General features: G+C 38.6%; 2 protein-coding genes across 3 annotated transcripts in view; both read left to right on the forward strand.

Moving 5' to 3' along the window:
• Positions 1-3393: 3393 nt before the first annotated feature.
• Positions 3394-8430, forward strand: TNFRSF17 (TNF receptor superfamily member 17). Its single transcript, XM_058035838.1, has 4 exons — positions 3394-3463; positions 4852-4919; positions 7287-7412; positions 8174-8430. Exons 2-4 carry the CDS (start codon positions 4889-4891, stop codon positions 8428-8430), a joined length of 414 nt encoding a protein of 137 aa, XP_057891821.1. The 5' UTR covers positions 3394-3463; positions 4852-4888.
• A 1390-nt stretch (positions 8431-9820) lies between these two features.
• Positions 9821-14150, forward strand: part of SNX29 (sorting nexin 29) — a 97590-nt gene continuing 93260 nt past the window's right edge. For both annotated transcript variants that reach the window (XM_058035697.1, XM_058035698.1), the window contains exon 1: positions 9821-9886. In XM_058035697.1, coding sequence (XP_057891680.1) covers positions 9880-9886 — 7 coding nt within the window. In that variant the 5' untranslated portion in view covers positions 9821-9879. The remainder of the gene's footprint in view (positions 9887-14150) is intronic.

Genomic DNA, 14150 nt, shown 5'->3' on the forward strand with positions numbered 1-14150 from the left:
TGAAGCAGCTGAAAAGAAATCTTGTGAAGCACAATCCAGACCTCTGTTTTTATGTTCTTATGCTTTCTTTTAGATCAGCAATATTTTGATTAGAAAATTCACCTTTTGCTTCCTTAGAAGCAGCATGGCCAGCAGGACCAGCACAGTCACTGCTGAGGCCACACCTTGAGTGCTGTGTCCAGCTCTCATGACAAGAACTGGACATGGAGGTGCTGGGTCATGTCAGAGAAAGGAGCAGAGCTGGGGAAGGGGCTGGAGCACAGGTGTGCTGAGGAGTGGCTGGGATTAACACACTCTTTATTCCCTTTCTGACATGCAGGAGTCCCTGACATGGAGGAGCTGCTGGATGCTGTAGTAACTCCAGGCCAGATCTCCTGCTTTATAAATATAAAGAGTTTTGTAACACTTAAGTTTTATATGGACAGTTTTACACGCTGTCTGTCTCAAGGGAGGGGGAAACAGAGAACTGGTTCCATGTGGGATTTTCATGTGCTTTCTCTTCAACTTTCTAATTCTCTGGAATTCCAGTTGAGGGAGCATGTTGTCCATTAGAGATCCCTTAAGATTTTAGTTTCAGAAATGACTAAAGCAGAATGGCATTATTGTTATGAAGGAAGAATAACAGCATCATGGGATTTTTAAAGCTGCTCTTCTATGGCTAGTTAACATGTTAACATTGTTGCAGAAAATAATTACTTCATTATGGAATTGTGAGAATGAAATAGTGAGCTTGTTTCTAAATAAGCTTAATTACTCTAAAAGTGTTCTGTGCCAGTATTCTTATTCCAGAGACAGCAATTTGCATGGGGAATTATTCTGGAGTAGTGGTGGCTGAATCAATTACAATTTCCCTCCTGTCTTGAGAGAGAGCACACATTGACACTGTGATGCTGTACATGAGAATTTGAAAAAAATGAATGTACATTACTCAAACCTCTGAATAGCTAGAGAATTTGGCTAAAATTACCAGAACAAATATTTATGTTAGACTTTAGTGTATGCCGAACACTTCACATAATTCATAATTGTTCCTGCACATTTATTTTTGTTGTAACTCCAGTACTCCTGTTGGCATTACACTGCTGATGATTTTCAGTTTATTTTGTCCACCTGCAAAATCACTAAAATAGTAGCACATAAGAAATTATTTTTCCAACACAAAATGTGTTTACATGAAGAAATAAATTATATTTGCATTTTGTAAAAACTGTTGTACCAACACAAAAATGTCACTGGCATTCTAACAAGCATTGGCTTAATCCAAACTTGCTTGCACAATTCCTTTTTTATGCATTGTCCTTAGTGGTTACATAACTATTCTGGCACATGTGGGATGTCAGAAAAATGAAATGGTGTCTTCTTTGTCCCAAGGGTTTGCAGGCTATTAGGACTGCTTTCCTGGGCTGTGCACTTCCTCTGTTCCATGAGCTGGTTCCTAGCTAAGTCAGCTTTGAACACAGTGGGGGACACAGAAGCTGTCTGTGATTTAATTGACTGTGTTTATACTATTGTTATTTTAATCACTATTTTAAATGAACATTTTCTCTTCTGTTTTGCTCTTTAATCCATTTTGGAAATACTCATTGTAGCACCAGCAACATCACTCTTTTCAAAGCTGTGGTCTAATTAAAATGTGCTGAACCAAACAGGCAAAATCCACATTGTTCTTGTTTTTGCTCTGTGTGCAAATGACATTAAACAATATTTTGTCTAAGAGCAGCATAGTTCTGTGCAGCTTGTAAAAGTTAATGAACATGATGAACCCTTTAATAGCTCCATTCTTTTATTTACTAGCAGTGTGTACCCCATTCCTAGAACAGCTTATCTCCTCCCAGCCATACAGTCAAAGCATGCACTTCACAAAGATGGATTTCTGAAAAGAACTGGTTCAGAAAGTTTTAACACTGTTTTAGGAGATGACTGTCTATAAGACTGCTGTTCCTTGAAGTGTAATAACTTTTGAGAAGAAAAACTGATGTTTTTTGGTATGTACATTGGTCTTACAGATTTTTAGGACTGTTGAGGTGAGGTGATTTATAAGAGACTTTTTTTGGGGATTTATTCTGTAAATAGCTTTAGAGAATTGGAGAGGATCAGAACAAGCCTGTAATGTAAGATTTGACAGTGTAGGTCAGTGGCCTTAGTGAGTGGGAAAAAAGAGCTGTGCCAGCACAAAGCCATCAATGTAGAAGCAACTATACAACCAGAAGAATTCCTTTGTCAGCCTAGCTAATGCTGTTTGTGAAGGGAATGTTATAGTCCTAGCAGAAAACCCTCTTTCTCTTGGTAAGTGCTATGTAATTGTGCCAGCAGAATTTCTGAAGTACAGTCAGGCAAAAAAGTTGGCACAAGCTTCAACAGAGAAACCCTGAAGCAATGCCAGAACAAAACTTTGTTGTTTAAGTTATGTGTGGTAAACAGATCTCAAGTTATTGTTCTGTGAAAGATGAATTTCAATCTTTAATCATTGACAGGATGATATTACTTACTTTGATTTTCCATCCAAAGTTCTCATTTTATTATATTGGCTTAGACACAATAGCTTTTTTCAAATTAGGGAAAGATAAAATTTTTCTTGACTGATTTCTGTCATTTAATATCAATTTAAATGTCACAAATAAGAACTGACAAGGATTTCTGGAACTCTTGAGTTTCTTCAGATGTTTAACAAAACTAACAGTCAAGTTTGGGTTCATGGCAGGAAATGCTCTGGCTGGATGTTCAGTGCTTGGTGTGCCCATTTCTGCCAGAGCAACATGGAACTGGAGGTGTCCTGCTGAAACATTTGTGTATGTCTGTGTACAACTGCAATGGGAATTTCAGCTCCAAAGCTCCTGCTCTGCTGGGCTCCCTTCACCTGTACTCTCTTCACCAGTGAAAGTGATTTGATTTTTTTGAAATCCTGTTCAGCAATTTGATATCCTACTAGAACTGTCAGTACTAAAACCATTCTTCTAAACAACAATCAGAAAATATAATTTATACTGGTCTTTATAAATTGTCCCCAGATGTGACTCCTGAGTCAGACAGAAACATTTTAGAAACAAATCTGAGAATTGGTTTTCCTTTTCTCTTTTTTCTTCCTGTTGTTTCTGCAGTTGATACTTCTCTTCTTGCATTTTTTCCCATTGCTCTCTGTAAGGATGCCAACTCCAGCAGGCCAACTTAATTTGTCTGAATTATTCTTAGAGGATGTCTTGGGGAGTTTTTGAATTTCAGTTACAGTAATGGAACTACAGAAATACTTCCCTGGCAATACTTTGTGATTTATGGTTAAATGATTATTGTAGTTGATAAATCCTTTCTTATTTTGTCCAACTCTGCTAATTTCTGCCATCCTTTTGAAGGAAAATCAAATTAAAAGAAGAGAGCATTTATTAGCATCAACATGTAATTGTTTGGAAAGCCAGTGCAAGCTCTCTAAGTCCCATAACTGAACAAGAGCTGAAATGTAACTTTACTGGTAAGTAAGGCATATATTTATTATTCTCTAAAGGTAATTATCACTGTAGGAGAGCCATCATTCCATACCATCATCTCATTTTTATGTGTGTTTGCATAGTGTACATATAACAAATTGGTGTTCTGCTTAGAGGATTTAATGTGTATTGTACAAGGCAGTGGAACAATTATTAACATAACATAACTACAGTTTCTAAGTAACAATAACCTTAATGTCACTTAATGAATTTATTCTTAATGCTTCTGGTTTTTGTTTCATTTGTTGGCTGAATCCAATACTTTACTTTATAAACAGCTTCTCAATTCAGGTATAAAGCATCTCATATTAAAGTACACTTCTCCCAAAAAAAGAGCTTAAAGGGTTGTTTGTTTTTGGTTTTGTGTTTTTTTGTTTTTTTTTTTTTTTTTTTTTTTTTTTTTAATATTAGCTCCTTGCTATCAAAATTACTCAAAACTGAAGGTTGCACAAAAACCCTGTTAAGGTAGAAAATGTCTTTCTTACTCCTGGACATAGATTTTGAAATAATGTGTGCTTTAGATGTGTAGTGGGATCTGTCAGTGGGATCTATTGCCTATCAAGATCAATTGATTACATGCTTGCTTTATGCCCTTGAGGAGAGGAACTTCTGAATGTTAGCATGTGCAGGGACCAAGGGCAGCAGGCCATGACAACCATAATTCCTCACAGTTTTTTGAACCATTTGTTGCCTGTGTTTTGTCATTGCATACATCACTGGCACTGTGTACAGCTAAGGGGAAAAGGCTGGGACTTGAGTGGTGGCAGCTTAAAGGAATGACACAGTAGAGACCCTTTACTGTCATTGCTCCCCAGCTTCCAATGTGTGAAAAATGTATTGCTTAATTAGCAAGGATTTGTGGTTTGGGGCACAACTGTCAAAAAAATTAGTTTATCCTTAGAGGCTGTAAGCTTTGGGAAATAGTGGTCCAACTGTAGAGGGAGAATTATTGCTGTAAGAGACAGCATCATTCTCCAGAGCTCTGATGAAATGAGCTGTACTGTGCCTTTTACTTGGGGGGAAGTTTCCTAGAGCTTGACTGAAAACATGAGACTACTTTGTATTTACTTTGTGTCTTACAAGAAATATGTTTGAACTCTAACCAGCCATATAGGAAAACTTTCTGGCCAACTGGGAGAGAAAGCATTTCTGCCACAATATCTTATTATCCTGTATATACAATCTCAAATAATTTGGCATAAATGAATTTCTACTGTACTTAGAGTTTGACAGGACATTTCAAATAAAGACATTGGTGCATTAGTTCACCAAATGTGGATTTCTCTGGTGGACTTAGTTGCATGTTGCCAGTAGGTGATCAGCTGTTTATATATATATTCTTTTTCTGTGTTGTTTCTGGCCTTTTTTCCAGGGCCTAGGATGTAAAACTCCATGAACTGGCTGGATTAATGAATTTCAAGCTGTTTGCCATGTGGTCAGGTAAACCCTCCAGCCCTTCCTCACGTTTCAGAGTATACAGAGTGAAAAGCAGGACTATCCCTTTCACTAACACTAAGACATTTAATCAGCTTATCTGTATATAATCTAACCACATCTTTGGTGACCTCCAGACACAGGCTCATTTTGTTATTTCTTTCCTTGCTTTTAGATCAACATTTCTCTTGCAAAGTCCCTTTACAGTTTTTATGAATAGTACCAATATCATATTGAGCAGATATCAGTTGTAGGATACATGACAGCAACACGTGGAGCAGGAGTGCATCACAAAGTCCAACAGACAAATGCAAGGTGTTGCATCCCTGAAACAGCAACCCAGGAGTGCAGCAAAGGCTGGCATCTTTCACAGAAGTCAGTAGATAGAAGCTTAAAGAGTTGGATCAGCGTGTCTGTCCTGAAAATCACTTACTGTACCTGTGGGTACCATGAAGTGGTGTCATGAGTATCATGAAGAGGTTTCATGAGTATCTGCTTTCTTGAGATCACTGTTGAGAATGTGATTGTCCTCTCCATGGCTGAAAAGGCTAAACAGCATCTTAAAAGCAAAACCTGAAATTACTCTGTGCATAAAGTACCAAAGGGTGCTTCATCAGAGCCAAGGATGATATTGCAGCCATAACTGAGGTTTCTTCCCCCAGTGTGATTGTATGGAGCAAGGCAGAACCAGTTTCATGACTTCAGCACCAGCACTGACTTCCTAGAGAAAGTTCTGGCATAACCCACAGTCTCTACCCTTATTTTCTTCTGTCACACCTAAATCAGAGTTCATCAATTCCTGTTTATCCACTAATCTTGAAGAGGGAGAAAAGCCTGTGATAGAAAGCCTTGAGCTGTGCACCTGGCCCATGGAAACAAGTGCAGAAGCCACAATAAGCATTTCCATCTGCCAGAGACCAGAATACAGATCTGTTAGACTGCTCCACTAAAAACAGTTTGTGTATTTCCACATGGTGCATTTTGTGGGAAAATGAGTCTCATAGTAATGTGGTTTGAAATTACAGCTCCTTATACAATGTTTTCCTTTTATATTTCTGTAGTGAAAAAGGCAATTAACTTAAATATGATAAAGAAAGAGAGCCTGTAATTCTGATCTGTCTGTGGCAGTGATACTGGATAGAGGCAGTTATTGCTACTTGCTAGAAATTAACTAATTTCTAACACTGCTAATTGCTAGAAATTAGTTAACTTTGTATTTAAAATAAATTCTATTAGAATAAAATATCAAGATACAAATTAGCTGTGTAAGCTACTTTCATTGTGACAGATTGTAGTCAAAGATTTTTATTTTTTCTGTGAGGAGACCAAATGCATTTTCACAAATGTTACATTCACTGTATATACCTCTACCTGGCTGGGAAGAAGATGTCCTATAAACTTACTTTTCTGTGTTGGGTACTCCAGTTTTAGCCCAAGGACAGTTCTGTATTATGGAAAAAGAAGTGAAAAATGCAGATGATGTTTTGAATCAAAATTGTAAAATATTAATATAGCACTTCTTTCATGATTAGAATGTAATAATATTAAATTTTGCATAGAAATGTGGTTATAAGCAAAAAAAAAAAAAAAAAAAAAAAAAAAAAAAAAAAAAAAAAAGCTAAAACCCCCAAAATGAACTAAGCAAAAATGCCAATCAAGTCCTATTAGGTGATAAATGAGGCTAATTCAGAATTGAGAAGCAATCACCATGAAAAAAACCCTCAGTTTTAGAGACAAGAACAATTATTATGAGCTCCTGCTTGGAGATCTTTCTTCTCTACAGTTTGTAGTACTTAGCACCTGCTCTAGAAACATCTTCTATAAATAACCATTTTCTGTTTCAGACAAAATTTACATTGAAAACTATCTTGGTGCAGCTGCTCAGTTTTTCTAAGATTGTGAATTGCCAAAAAAGGAGCAGTCATTCCTTGGGGACCTCAGAGTTAAATCCTTTTTCTGTAACATGATCCCATGTAGTGGAGCTGTGATGGAAGTCCATTATTACTGCTAGCTGTTCTTAGAGTTGCTCAAACTGAAAACTCAGAAGCCTTCTGTAGATGATCCTCACTCTTTTACAATTTCTGTGGCTTTGTAGTTCCATAATTACTGCTCCTGATGGCACAGTGCCCCAAAAATGAATACTTTGATAATTTGCTGCTCTCTTGTACTCCTTGTCACCTGCGGTGTTCCAGCGCACCCCCGCCCTCCTGTGAAAACTACTGTGAGAAGAGTAAGTAAACTTCTGCAATGCTCTGTGCCTGTGCTGGGCATCTTCATCTTGTGTTTTACACTCAGGTTTGATGTGTTGGACATGTTTACTGCACATGAGTTGTTGTTTATGATTAATGTAATGCATTTCTTTTGTTTCACAAGGTACCGATTCGAGTGGAATCCTTTGGATTTGTTTGGGCACAGGGTTGATTTTAATACTCACTCTGTTTACCTTAATGGTCTTGTTTAAATGGAAGCACCTAAAGCAACAAAAACTGCAAAACACAGGTGAATACATTCTTAATCAAATAATTTTAGATCATTGTACATTTTAGCTACTCTTAACATGTAAAACCATTGTATATATTCCAGATTCTCAGGACTGTCTTTGTTGGGTTGTTTGGTCTTTGTTGGATTATTTGGTATTCCTCAAACAGTCTCCATGAAATTCTCATAGTTATTAGGGAATAAATATCCAGATGTTGACTTGCAAAAGCAGCAATTTCTCTTTGTTGGCTCTGGCTGCTGTGAGGATTGTGTTGTATATTCATACCTAGCTTACTTGCTGCTGTTTGAGAAATCATTTATGAAAACTTGAAAGCAAAAAACTTCATAAGGGTTTCACCCTCACTGAATGCAAAAGGAAGTGTTCCCAGGCAGAGGATACACATTCAATATTAGCTTTTCATTTTATAAGACTTTAAATAATTTTATTTAATATTGTAGTCTGTGAGAAGCATATGTGGTACATTTTGTGAAGGTGAAAAAAGGTTTTTTCCATTTTGCAAATACTGTATTTGTGAGTTTTCAGACAATAAATAATAACTGATTAGAAAATGTGTTGAATTATTTCAATGTTTATTCTGAAGTAGAAGGTTGTGTTGTCATAGAACAAAATATTATCATATGTACATCTTAAAACTTTCACTATATCTAAAAATTTCACTGAGGTTGGAACATAGTTGGACCATAATGAAATCTGGACCTTTAACAGCTCTTTGTTCAGTATAGCATGATGTATGTACTAAATTAACTTCTGTATATTACAGACTCCTCTGTGGAGCCAAACAACGTTCTCAAGGCTAATACTGAAAGCAGTGTGAACACAGAAGAAATCAGACACACACCTCCACGTGAAACATTAATGTATTCAGTGGAAGAATGCACTTGCAGTGACTGTAGCTTGGTGAAACCTCAGACTGGCTGTGAAACTTCATTTCCATTACCAGCTACTGAAGAACGAGCTACTGTTCTAGTTACTACCAAATCTTTTGATTATTGCAACTATGTTCTGGGTGTTGGATGACTGGGAGAGAAGTGTATTTGTACTGAGTAATAATAAATGAGTTATTCCAGTATAGCTGTAAACCTTAACACTTGCAGTCAGTGGAGAATGAAGAATACTTGCATCATCCTTGGAGATCTCCCATTATGTTTGCATTAATATTGCCATTATTTCTAATTCTAGTGTTTCATTAGTCAAGTATTTCTACAGTAACCTCAGACACTCAACTAGTTATTGGAATTTTTAATTTCAGAAAGTCCTTACATAGGACAGCTTTTTCTGCCTTTAGAGATTATACCTACTTACAGCACATATATACAAAATAAACAAGTTTGCAAATATGTATGTTCATGTTAGACTCAGATCTTGTGCCAAAAACTACTTGATGGTACACAGGACTCTTCCAATAGGCAGAAATGAAGACCTACAGTACATGCCCACTCTTGAGTAATTTCAGCACTTGAAATAGGAATGTTCTAAAGATGGATACCCTGTAGAGTATGGAGGCCCCTGGGTTCAGAAGATGTCCCTGGGTCACCCTAAGGGATGCTGGTGTTGCTGGGGAGCACAGATCACAGAATCACAGAATGTCCTGAGTCAGAAGGAACCCACAAGGGTCACTGATGTCCAGCTCCTGGCCTTCACTGCAATCCCTGCAATCCCATGTATTTCCTGCAGGCTTTCCTTTCAGAGCCAAGTGTTTTCAGAATGAGATTTATTTCTCTTTCATGCATTTTTTTTTTTACTTACCCTTGTTACATTTACAAGGATGGGTGATTAGTCGTACTAGACCACTCTGTGGCCTAAAATCAGGAATATATTTCTGTCACCTTGCTTTGCAAGCATTAATGTTACTTTCCCAATATTAGGCCACAATTTTATTCCTGGAAAAGTGCAACAACCACAACAACAATCATCTTTATTTGTAGCTAACATTCTACTTCAGGTTCCTGCATGAATGAGGAATTGAAGTATTTCATTGCTTGAAATCTACAAATGATCGGTTACAGCATCATTAGGAGACTGACACAAGGTTTGGAGTGAGTTGGGAGTTAGGCGCTCTGTGTGGTTTTGGCCACACAGGGCCAACACCTCTCAAATAGGCCTAGAGACTTAAGAAATTTGTTGTTATCATCTTTTTGGTTTTATTTAACAAGCCTTTCCGAGCTTCCACCCCGCACAGCACATGCGGGGTTATCTCCACTTTTCTCACCGTTCCTTTGGCGGTGCCGCGTTCCTGCCCCTCAGGACGGCTCTGCCCGCCTGGGGCCGGGCGGCTCCGGGGCCGGGGCGCGCTGAGGGCGCGGGGCCGCGCTGAGGAGCCCCGGGTCGGACGCGCTCCGCGGCGCTCCCGGGGCCGTGTTTACCTTCCGGGGCGCCGGGCGGGTTCCGGGGCGGGCGGTGGCTGCCGGCCCGGCCGTGGCTGTGCGGGAGAGCGGCGGCTCCGGCGGACGGAGCCCCGCGGGCACCATGAGCGGTGAGTGCGGCCGGGCCGGCCCCTCCGCCCGGGCCCGCCGGGCGCTGTGGGGGCTGGCGCGGGCAGAGGTGCCCGGGGGGCCCGGGCGGGAGTGGCACTGCCCTCATTCCCCTCCGCTTCTCCCTGGTGCCGTGCTGAGGCACAGGACACTTGGGTCTCTTATCTCCACACCCCGTTCCTCGTTCCGGCTCCCCGAAGTGGTTTTTTACCCCGTTTTAAATCCTAAGTCTTGCCCTTGAGCGTGACACTGGCTCACAGCCTCGCAGCACAAGTGATGCTGGGCTCGGGCATCTGTGTTACCTCAGCTATGCAAACTCATAGGAAATACTCCTGAGGCAATAAATGACCAAGAGAAAATAGGAGTTTAAAAAAATTAAAAATATGAGCTCAGGAGCATGCAGTCGGTGGGAGTGGTGAGAACCACGGCTTGTGGAGAAAGGGCCCTGTTGCTGTACCCCTGAGTCTGGTGAGGATGTCTCTGGATGCGGTAATTTCTGTGGTAAAGGGGAGCGGTGCCGGGGGTGTGTTAAATCTTGAGGGTAAAAGTGTGCTAAATCCTGAGCTTTTTGACGTGTTTGTCAAGGAAATACTGGAAGCTTTGCATGAGAATTATGACCCATAAACTACAGGACTGGAGGAAGCAGATTTGCTTGAATGAGCAAGCATGGAGATGTTTGTTAGGATAGACGTAAAATTTCTTATACACTTGTAGATGTAAAGGATAAGTGGTATTTATTTAATATGTATTAAAATACATTGGCAAGGACTTGTTTGGGGCTTTTTGAGAAGGGAGGTGCTTTAGTAAAAACTTTGATGGGTTTGTTTGTCCATCGTCAGCAATGGAAGTTGCAGACAGCACTCTGCACCTGAGGACTGGACCACACATTGATCTCCCACCCTGGTCTAATGCATGGTGGTCTTTGTTGCCAAAGGCAGTGAGAAATAAACTGAGGAGTTAACTGGAGTAACTAAATGCTACCTGTTTTGTGGGGAGCAGACATTTCTGAAAGTGAACTGAAAAATAAAACCTCTTCACTTGTATTTTTCTCTATTTTGTTCTGACCTTTATGGTAGGAAGAAAGTTGAAGATTTTTGTGGGAGAGATGAGGCAAAAAAAGAGATTAAAATGGGGAAACTGCTTGTGGAAAATGCAAGTAACAGTGAAATCTTTCAAAGCATGGGAAAAGAAAGTTTCTCAAATGTTTCAGATCTTGACACAATATAGACTAAATCCTAATTACAAAATTTGTAAGAGTCATCATTTTCATATGGAAAACCTCAGCCCTTCAAATTCAAACTGGGAATAGCCTTGTGCAAATTTATGCAAATTAGAGCCTAAATCTTCCCAGGAGACTAATCTTTGAGAGCTCTATTTGTATTCTGTGACTCAAAAGGCAAGGTAACATCTCGTGTGGCCTAAAGCTTCATCGGGTAGTTATTTTTGTTACCTTTAATATTTTTTTAAGACAACAAAGAGATACATGTTTATGAGAAAAGAAACATTTCATTACTTAAAATAGAGTAATGCCTAGGGTGACACTAACAATAGTGGTTCAATTGCATAGTAGCCACTCATGCTACTGCCCTGCCAAGAATTGCGGGGATTTTCCAACAATTTCAATTAGCAAGGTAACAAAAACCCCCCTAATGTTGCACTTTGACAAACATTACTGTTATACAGTGCCGTACAGTATTTTTCTAGAATAATATAAGTCAAACTGATCAAAACAGAGAAATAATCTGAGATATCATTATCATGCTTGTTTCAGATAAGGGAGATAGCTGATGTTAACCTCTCATAAATTTTAACCATATCCTTCTTTTAGTGCCTGTAACAGCACTGCCTCTATGTACTTCTATGCCCAGTTTTAGCCCTTTTAACTAACAGAGGTTCGTAAAATATAGGTGGAAGAACTTCTTAGTGACTATAATTATGGTTAATGTTTATTTTCTTTAGCTACAGTGTATTTCTAGTGGATGTGAAGGTAAATTCCTGTTGATGTAAGCCTCACCTTAATATTACTAATGCTGCTTACTAATTACATACTCATATTTTATTCTACAGTGCTGACTAGGCTAAACTTTGAAGGCAAATAATACAAGGATACAAGATTTATGTGCTTGTCAAGAATTGGGGATGTTGTCATTTGTTTAATGACAGTTTCAAAAAACTTCAAAATGCAGCTTGTGGTGGGGGGAGTAGAGCAGTAGAATCATAATAATGTAGTATAAAGTAGCATTTAAATTAGGTCTGTGTTTGTTTTATTTTAAACTCGTGCCATCAGAGCCTGCATTAGAGCAAGCAAGAGGGATTGCAGTCTGAAATGTTGCATTCAGGACATAAGTGCAAGTTATATAAGAGCAATATGAGATTTATTTATTTTACTTATATGCTGCATGTGGTGCTGCAGAGGGCTTTACCTAGGAAGAACTGGATGAAAATCCAGCTTTCCTTTACTTAGATGCAGTTTGGTGCTGCTGTAGGTGTGGATGTTTGTGTCAGAGTGTGGAGAGAAGTTTGTTTTAAAAATAGGAAAGCATGACCTTGAACAACAGAAAATGAAGAGGGTCACAGAGGCAGGTGCAGTACCTGAGCCTATGTTAAACCCTTTTTGACTGAGTAGATGTTGGTAGGAGAAGTCTCTTGAAGTTTCTTAGTTTTTCAACCTTATACTTATGTTTTCACTATTATTTTTAGAGTCCAGTATGAACTTCCTTTTTTATGGCAATAGTCTAAATACAGCCTTTTTCTGAGTAATGCTGTTTTTATACATTCTGTGTTTTGTATGTGTGTTGCTGTAGTTTTTACTGCTGTTCTGAATAAAGAGAAGGGTATTTTAGTCAGTTTGTAATACACTCTTAGACTTAAAGTCAGCTGGAGTTGATCACACTTAATTGGTGCTCTTGTCTAAAAAGATGCCTTTTTTTTTTCCCCTGAAAACTTAGTTTAGAAAATGGAAATGTGGAAGAACTAAATCTTCAACAGAGTTAGTGGAAATGTATTTTTACCTTCCACCTACTGGAAACAAAACCATCACGGAATAGTGCCATATTTAAATAGTACCATATTTTCTATACTTGTTACAAAGAAAAATATACCCTCAGCATGAAAAGAGACACAACCTAATCTTTCAGTTTTTTTTTTTTTAAACAGATGTAGTGAGTATTCTTTTCCTTATACCTGTAAAATTTCTGTTAAGCAAAGGAATTTAGGATGTGCATTGAAGAGAAACCTCAGCTAAGCCCTCAGCAGAGACATTACATGGCCTTATAGCCCTGCTGATGGTGAGGGTGATCTGAACTTCAGGAATTACTGGTTGTAATCTCCTGCAGTCATGATTGTTAGTAGTGAAAATTTGCAAGTAAAATAAGGAGAAAATACACATTGCACTCAGTTTTGTAAAGTTGAGGTTGTTTGGTATCACATGCTTTAGTGGTTTAGAACATTAATTAGTATAATGAACATCAGTATGTATTCTGTATTTATGGATTTTTATATTGTCGTGGTTTGGAATCTAGTTGCAAACCATTTCTGTTACCAAATAGACACAAAGAGTCCAAAGAAAGATGAATTTAAAAACTATCATGTATTGCATTTGGAAGACAAGCTTGGCCCACCTACTAATATTTTCATTTGATAGATGTTTTTCTGGTCATGCAATTATTCATTGCATGCATTTGTTCTGATGTTGTCTCATGCTATTAATATAAAGAGAAATATTGTGTTGTGCCTCTTCTTGCAGGTGTGTGGGTAGTGTAAGACTAAGAGTAATGAGTTTTGAAACAACAGAGAAAATCTGCAGAGTTGTGTATATTCAGTGTTACTGAATGTGAGAGGTTGCTCTGAAAGTTGAGATTTTTTCCTTATTTTATGGTGATGTGATTTATTATAAAACAAATGGATACATAGGCATGTATACATGTCCATTTTGGCAATGGATGTGTGGTAGGAACATTGAATATTGTTTAATAAACTGAAGGAGCACAAGGTGGAATGGTAGGGATTGTATGAATTCAGCTTTATCTTCCCACTGGCATAACTGGCATAGCTATTTGGAATTTAAAACCATTTGGTGTGGGGTTTGAACCTGGAGTCCTGGACTGGCTCTGAACATTGTTTGTGGGCACTGGAGTGCTTGACTGAGAGCCCCAGAGCTCACACATCACATGTCTGCACACTTTGAGTCACAGTTCAAAATGGGAAGCACAACTTCTTGAAAATGCCCTGTGATCAGCAAAACCAGCATTGAGAAGCTTGCTTAGC

This window comes from Melospiza georgiana, chromosome 16 (assembly GCF_028018845.1).
Source record: "Melospiza georgiana isolate bMelGeo1 chromosome 16, bMelGeo1.pri, whole genome shotgun sequence".
Taxonomy (NCBI): Eukaryota; Metazoa; Chordata; class Aves; order Passeriformes; family Passerellidae; genus Melospiza; species Melospiza georgiana.